Source organism: Amphibalanus amphitrite, unplaced genomic scaffold (assembly GCF_019059575.1).
Source record: "Amphibalanus amphitrite isolate SeventyFive unplaced genomic scaffold, NRLGWU_Aamphi_draft 000064F_arrow, whole genome shotgun sequence".
NCBI lineage: Eukaryota > Metazoa > Arthropoda > Thecostraca > Balanomorpha > Balanidae > Amphibalanus > Amphibalanus amphitrite.
Genome location: NW_024881560.1, coordinates 954,677 through 962,978, shown reverse-complemented (window position 1 = coordinate 962,978; position 8,302 = coordinate 954,677). Strand labels below are relative to the sequence as shown.

Below are 8,302 nucleotides of genomic sequence, written 5' to 3'. Positions count from 1 at the left end.
CATGATTCCCTGGTAGGCTTAGGTACCGAGGTTACTTTAAAATAGATGCCGATGGATGAGTATCTTGAGGGCAAAAAGAAAGGCTTTAAATAATAAGAGATGCTTATAAAGTGTTTAACTTTTAAATTCATCATCAGGTGACAGATATTTCACCAAAAGGTCTTTAGATCTTGCTGGCCATCCTGGTCAACACCGATGGCTATTCCTCCACCGCCATCAGTCAGCGTCGCCAAAGAAATAGCAGTGAGACTTTGTTAAAACTTTAAAGGACTGCTAAAGCAAACCTTGAAACGTCGATACCAATGGAACCTGAAGCTCCAAAGGTGAGAACTGACATCCTCAAACTTACAACTTTAAATTTCTGTACAAGTCCTTGCGTTCTTCCGCTTCAAACAGATTATAGGTACTACCGTGGTACTACATATACATTGCTTGTGCATAAGGGATCGAATACTTGCATTCCTTCCCAAGCGAACATACATCGTTTAGGACTGTGTGCATTTGTACAATTCGGATTGCGCAGTCAGCTCTTGCTGTCAAATAAATCTGTTGATACATTGACAGCAAGTAAAAGTGAAAATGTTGGAAAACGACTGCCTTTTCATCCAGTAGCGGCGGAACACCTTCAGTTAAGGGGGGAGGCACTGCCGACTTTTGGTCCCATTCTTTCCACGCAACGCCCATAGGGCTAATGCCAAAATCAAAGGGAGGCACGGTGCCCGGTGCCGTCTAGGTTTACATCAAGTTAACCTATTCAGGAACAGGAAATCATCAATTATATCTGTTAACACTCTTACCCCTGAAAAGAGGATAAATTTACTGCATTACAACGATGCGCTCAGGATCTGCGTTTAACTAACCGCAATTTATTTTTATGACTCCTAGCTGCGTGACTTCCGAAACCAATAAACGATCACTTCCGTCTAATTGATTCCACTAATCTAGCCAAAGTTTTCGTGTCGGGCATTTCGACAACCATGGCTTACATGGCATGTTCCAACATCTCCATTATAAGTTTGCATCGAGCATTGTTCATTGTTCCCAGCAATGTATGCATGAATGTCTCGTGTGCTTCTTTATGCCACTCAATAACAAAAGCCTTGGCTGACGCTCCAAAACAACAAGTCATTGTACCAGGTAGAACTTGTTGAAAGCAGCTCCGACCAAGTCATAATGGATCGTCATTTGTGTACCGCAGACGCCACCGATCACAATGTGGCTGACAGACACGTCGTTTGCTGTATCCCGGCCCATGGCTGCGGTGAGGTGGCCAAGTTATGGTTTTGCCAGCTACTGGCTTACGCCGTTTGTGGCCGGATGAATTCGGCCAGTTCTCATGGCTGTCTAAACTCGATATAAACCGCAGAGAGTGGTGATGTTCGGCGGTAAATACCCGCCCTACTCAACTCCACTGGATGCTGGAAAGGCATTGTATAGTGGTGTTTTCATGAACCGCCCAGTCCATATAGGTATTGCTTGAAGCTTTGAAGAGTGAAGACTACATTTGAAATAAAGTATGGAGAATCTGTTTGCAAATAATAAGAAGCACCTACAGAGAGGTCTTGATGCAATTACAAAGGTGGCCATACCGACAGCTGTTATGAATGTTGAAGTTCGCAAGTTACGTTCCTTGTTCAGGCATGACTAACTTACGCTAAAGCTAAGGCGTCCGCATCGTTTGCTTCCAGATAAAACTCGGCAACGTTGATTACCACTTATATTGTACATTGTACCATAGATTTTGACACCATCAATAAACACCACACTCACTGGACATTGTCCAGGCTTCGACCCGGCCGCTGGAGCCATTCTGTCAACCCAGGAACATCACTAGCACATTTATAAATTATCCTTTTAAATAACGCTTCAACTGGTAACAGAAAGCTCCGTGCAACTGCAACAAAAGGACCCGGCGCGTGACAGAGGTGCTCTCGCGAGGACTGGCGCACCTCAAAGGGGTGCAGGATGCGCTCCGACCCGTTTACCTGACGATATCCACCTCCGTGTCTTGTTCTCCGGCGGCGCCCAGTCGCGGATCGGCCGGTCTCAGTGCCGGGCTGACCTGAGGTCGGGTCAGCTCAGCGGCCGCCATGGGCGGGGGCGGCGGCGGCGGGGGCGGCGCCACGCCGGCCGCCGCCGAGTACAGCAGGCTGCGGGCGGCCAGAGAGTGGCGCAGCGCGGCGCCGAGGTCCAGGGCAGCTGGTCCGGGCGGCGGGCCGGCCAGCAGAGCCCATGGCGGCAGCAGCGGCAGCCGCGGCTGCAGCAGCGCGGGGTGCGTGGCCAGAGGTTTGATGGGCTGGCCGGCGAACTCACCGCCGAGCGGGTAGCCGAGCAGCGGGTGCGGGTAGGGCAGGAACTGCAGCCGAGCTGCTGAAGCCGCCGACACCGCCGGTGCTGCCATCACGCCCGTCGCCGCCGCCGCTGACGCCGAGGATGACGACGATGACGACACGGGCGCCGCCGCCGCCGCCTTCTCGGGCCGGTCGCGGTCCGAGGACATGATGCTGTCGATAGTGAAAGACTTGGGTCGCTCGGCGCGCGGCGCCGCCGCCGGCGGACTGAAGCTGACGGGCGCCGACGGCAGCGGCGGCGGCAGCAGTGGCGCCGCCGGGTACGGCGCGTACGGCGCCCCGTAGCCGGGCTCGAAGCTGGGCTCGATCCGCTTCAGCGTGTTGGCCAGGTTCTGCAGCTCGGTGGCCAGGGTGTCCTTCTCTTCGCCGTCCAGTCGGAACCGCTTCCGCCGGCGCAGGAACGAGCCGTTCTCGAACATGTTGAGCGCCTTGGGGTGCATGGTCCAGTAGGCGCCCTTCCCGGGCCGGTCGGGCCGGCGCGGGATCTTGATGAAGCAATCGTTGAAGCTAAGGTTGTGGCGCAGCGAGTTCTGCCACTTCTGGCAGTTGTTGCGGTAGTAGGGGAATCGGTCCATGATGAAGCGATAGATGTCGGACAGAGGCAGCATCTTCTCCGGACTCGACCAGATAGCCATGGCTGTCAGCGAAATATACGAGTAGGGCGGCTTCTGGTCGCCGTATGTGTCTCGCGTGGGCCGAGGCATGGCTGCTTCCGGCGTCACCAGCCGCCCGCACGCGCTCCGTCGGGATACTGCCGGCACGGGCGGCGGCGGCGGCGGCGCAGCGGCTGCGGCGGCGGCGCTCATCCCGGCACCCCGAGAGAGTGGCGGCGCATCTGCCCGGCCGGCCGGCTCGCCGCCGATTGGTCGGCGCCGGCCGGTGGGCGGAGTCGGGGGCGGGGCCTCGCCGCCGCCGCCTGAGAAAATCTCTGCAAACAGAGTGGCGGAGCCGGCCGACAGCGGTGACGGCGACACAAAGCGGGTTATCGACGCCCGCTGCAGCTCCGCCGGTCTGAGCCTGACGAGCTGCCTGACAGCACGGCCGGAACAGCGGCTACGGCCGACAAGGCAAGCACGCCTGTTTCGCCAACCGACCCTGACAAACGAGCCAACAGGCACTGCCAGACGGGCAGCTCACGAAACCACCTACGCCCGCCCGGGCCGCCATGATTTAATTGTTTACGACGAGTGGGCGTTCATCACGGTCATAACGAATCGCTTAACTGGCTGCTCACGGCGCGGCCCTGGGCGGCACGGGGATAACCACGGAACGGGCCCGAGAGCCGCCCACCGAACCGCCGTCCCACCGCGCCGTAACTGCGGCGTCGTGCCGCGAACCTAGCGGAGAGCTGTCGCGGCGAATAGTCGACACAACTGGGCATTATTTACACTGACATTAAGTCTAGTGTTGTATTCTGAGCAGCCATGTCCATTCAAATCGTTTTGTGGGGCGTTAACGCTCTTTATTTTGGAGCTCGTGAACAGAATCCGGGAAGCCGCGGTGGCAGTGGGTGGACTGGATTACAGGGCTGCCACAGGCTCTGTGAGCAGGCGGCGATGTTTGTGTGTTCGCCTGTTGATGGCGGCGCGCCGGTGTGAAAACGGCCACCTTGGAGCCAAATGATAGGGTTGCCGCGTCCCTGGCCGCCGCCTCCGTGAAGGATTGTTGTTTAATTGTGTCGGTCGACGCCATTGTTGAGCAAACAGAGCTGGGGAGGGGCTCCACCGACGCCGGAAGTAGCGACCATCCGGCCCGCATCGCCCGCGGCTATGAGCGGCAAACGCCAAACGATGATCACTACAAACTGTGAACGGAACGCAGTGGATTTTTTTTTTAGAAAGCAGTAGATAGAGAACAGAACACAATGAGCGCCAACCAGGATTGTCGAGCTTGTTGTAACTGTGTTGTGAATAATCACTTTCTACTACTATATAGCTAGTCGGTTGATCGGCTATCGGTCACACCTGCGCCTGGTTAGCCGCAGTATTATTGGCCGGAACCAATCGGTCCGCAGCCCGGATACGGCCGCACGACCACCCCGCGAGTGCCAGCACGCACAAACACAACTGCAACAACAGCGCCGCACACGAGCTCGGGACAAATAAGGGAGACAAGGACGCGAGAAATAATCACTTCGTGGGTTTGCGAGACGGAAGTACAGAGTGCAGACTAACTATTCATAGTCACCGTGGTGCAGACTGCAGTGCAGACCACAGATACATCGAGACACAATCTCCAGAAAATCCCTTACGTAATTAGAAAAGAGGCAAAACACGTGACACGTGAAACGTATCTCCGTCCCTCAAGAAAATGATATTGAAAGGCACGAATACATGAACCGTAAAGTGGGGCTATTTGAAACGGATTTTACAGTTTTTGGCCTCTCCCTTCAAAACGGTTGATATTTCCTATAGCATGTAAATTGTAAAAACGTAGTTCTCTGTAACCGCTTTCAGATAGGTCCATTTTGGTTCAGCTAGTAACCATAAATAAACTTATTTTTCTACTTGAAGCCTGTCTCAAATAGCCCCATAGTGTGGGGCTATTTGAGACAGTTTTAGTTGCAAGGAAGTTGAAGAAAATCGGTCAAGCTAGGGATAATTCTTTTAATGCCATGCGATTGGAAATTTAATTTTGATACTTGTGGCAAAAAGTATTTTTTTCAAGTACAGGTATATAACCCTCATAATCAAACTTTTCATTTTTCGTTGGACATAGCATTTCGGTCTGTCAAAAAATTGCATTACTTTATGCTTGGGCTGTCACAATATAATGCGACCCTAAGCTTTAAAAATCACAGGATGATTATATATGACTATTATTAAGTCAACGACAGTGAAATTTTCAAATTAAGTTGTTGTGTTTGTCTCTAGCGGCGTAAAACATATAGGCCGAAAGTTGGTGGGGCTATTTGAGACAGGCTCGCTAATGCATTTAACACACCGCAATGCATTAAAAAAGGGAAAACAGTTTTCAATATGGTTGAATGAATGGCATGCATGATTGGTTGTTCCATTGCACATCAACCTGTGAAGAAATAACAGAAAAAGGTCAAACGGTTTTTATTTTATACCGATTTTCCTAGAGCACTGCATGTTGTATCGAATAGCCGGCTACCGCACTGCATCAAGTACGTGTACTAAAGGCTCACGTAACAGTACGTATGTATGATAAATGACCATCAATGGTGCCTTCTGGTCAACCATAGTAGACATGGGGCCATTACCGACCACGTCAGTGACTGATGAAGCACATTTTATGCATATATTCACAGAGGTAAGTAATATCGTCACAAACTGGAAGGTCACATTGAGCTACGATGTGTAAATATTGCTTGCTGCTAAAAGTATCATGAGCCCATGGCCGATTCACCGGTGTTTCTTAGTTCGAACGTTTGATACACTTTAGGCAGATGGCGGGAAGTCTTTTCGGATGCATCATATCACCTGTTTTTAGGGCCTTGGCATCACAAACATCAGCTGTATTTGGCATACGTTGAGGTTTGACGAGGTGGGTATCATCGGGATTCTGAGACATTGGGTTACACAATCGTCACCACCGTTAACAATGTATAATGTCTTCATGAAAAATGTGCTTAGCCCATAAGTAAAACGATAGTTATGATAGATTCGGTTGCAAAGTTTTCAAAACTTCAACCATGTTAAGGTGCAGGTAGGGGTGCTTTTCGTATAACTTAAATTGTGTTTTTTCTGTATTTCTCGTTTAATGCCAAAGTCCTTTCAAAACTTTTCAAAATTTTCAAAAAATCCTATCCATGGAATTCACCGTTAAATTCTATATCACCCTGAGCAAAAATTGATGAAAAATATCAAACGGTTTTAATTTTACAGCTATTTTACTAAACCAATACCGTACTGTCTCAAATAGCCCCACTGTCTCAAATAGCCCCACTTTACGGAACATTAGCTTGCAAGCTCTACAATCGTGCACATCGTGCATCCAGTTATACAGCGTTTCACCCTTAATTACGCTTGTGTTTAGGCACGCTTCGTAGACCATTCACATCAAAAGCGCGATCTCCAGCGTTCACTATATTTTCATCTGACGCATCTTTCACATCCCGTCATATCTGACCCTTACCGGCCCGACCCAGATGATCAACATTCAGACAATCATCGTCCCGTCTCCTGAGGCCCGCGCTGAGTGACGCACAGACCACGCGCCGGCGCACCAGTTTCGACAATCGATGGGCGATCCTGTCAAATTACCGGCGCATCTACACCAAAGTAATGGGCTCGGCTTGATTAGTCATTTGTGCCGGCGGCGATTTACGTGCGAGCCACAATGCAGAGACTTTGTTAAATGAAGCTCTTTACGATCCGAACCCATAGCCGGGCGGACATAACGTTCCGAACTGAGTCATTCCTCATTGAAACTGGGCCGGCGTTAAACAATTCATGCGGGTCGCTGCTGAGCGGCCGTTTCATTCGGCGTATTGGACGACGGTGCTGGCCTCCGCCGCAGGATGGACGGGGTGAATTCGGCGCCTAATGTGGGGAGCTGCTCGTTTAGATCGGGCAGAGAGTGATTCGTTAGTCGTATTTAGGTCAGCTCATCAGATCTGTTCGGAGATTCGCCCGTATCAGCGCTCGTCAGTAGCGGGAACGCACCGGTTGGTGCTGGCCGGACACAGCAGGCGATCAACAGAAAGTCGGCGCGGGGACGGTGCTTCACGTCAGTCAGCTGCAATGCACGAAACTTGGATAACTTATATTGAAGAGATATACTGTGGCTTATTGCCCACACATTTTGCTCGAAAACAAATTAAAGTTTCCTTAATTTTAGGTTTGTGCTTGGAGTTATTAACTGTATGTACTTCTTTCACTTAAACATAAAAAGTGTATTGAGCGGATTTTTTTTCTTGCTTGAGCGTTGGCACTTAGCTGGACACGGCTAACCCTTCAATCTTTTGCGTTGCTCTCCAGATTTTTAGTAGTGCCAAGTTTAATGTTAATGAGCCGTTTTAACCACTTGTCGGTGATCACACTAACTTTGACAATCACCCACTCTTGGCACTGAACCTCTACCGTCTCATCCCCATACGCTATTGTCACATGAAATGGAAAAAAATCATGGGCTTCAAACAGACCCGCTGCTCCTACCGCTTCAGTCACCACCCCATGGTCCCACCTGCTACGCCGTTACTTCTCTTTCAGTCAATCACTCAGCATCGTCTTACCTCACAGTCTGATTGTGACGCCCCGCATAGGCCGCTCCCCAATCCTAATAAAATTATAGCATTTATCACGAAGATTCGCCGTCCAGACAGGAGTATGCGGCCTAATATATCATGCGGACCGTTTTTTACAGCTGCTACGCACTGGCTAATGGCGTTGGCCTTTGTTATTACAGTTGTGGCCGGCCTCTAATTGTGGCGGTCACCGGGGGGCACAGCCGTGGCAGATAGAGGGCAGAAGGAGGAAATATCGACACTGGTGCGGCACGCGGCCGGGGCGGCGGGCAGCCGGGGTGGGTCAGATGGACTGAGCTGGGCTGGGTCAGGGACTGAGTTGTGTGGACTGAGCTGAAGTCCGGGAGAGATCATCAGTAGAGCAAAAATAATTACAGTTGAGCCTGGAGTGGACAATGTAGAAAAAATTCTATAAAATGCTATATTTGAGTTCGCGCTACCTGCACGGGTTTGGAGTCTGGAACGAATGAAGTGGAGTCTGGAATGGTCCACCGGAATGCATGGATGTTGCTCCATAAACTTCTGTTTTGCAGTCTTGAATGAACCGCACCGAATTGTGAAAAGAATAAAAATATCAGCTTGGCACAACACCCAACAATACGTTGAAATCAGTTGACTTTCAATCAGTTTAATTTTAGCTGAAGCCAAAGTTTGCAGACTGGATACCCATTGGGACCTCCTAGGAGCTCTTCAACCTCTTAGCTGAACCACATGGTGCCTCGCACATGTCGACATTCGA

At 50.7% G+C, this 8,302-nt stretch overlaps 1 protein-coding gene across 1 annotated transcript; it reads right to left on the bottom strand.

The window, feature by feature from the left end:
* Positions 1-1,709: 1,709 nt before the first annotated feature.
* Positions 1,710-3,146, bottom strand: LOC122378748 (protein lin-31-like). Its single transcript, XM_043360206.1, has one exon. The coding sequence runs from the start codon at positions 3,053-3,055 to the stop codon at positions 1,982-1,984; it is 1,074 nt and encodes a 357-aa protein (XP_043216141.1). The 5' UTR covers positions 3,056-3,146; the 3' UTR covers positions 1,710-1,981.
* Between the last annotated feature and the right edge of the window lie 5,156 nt (positions 3,147-8,302).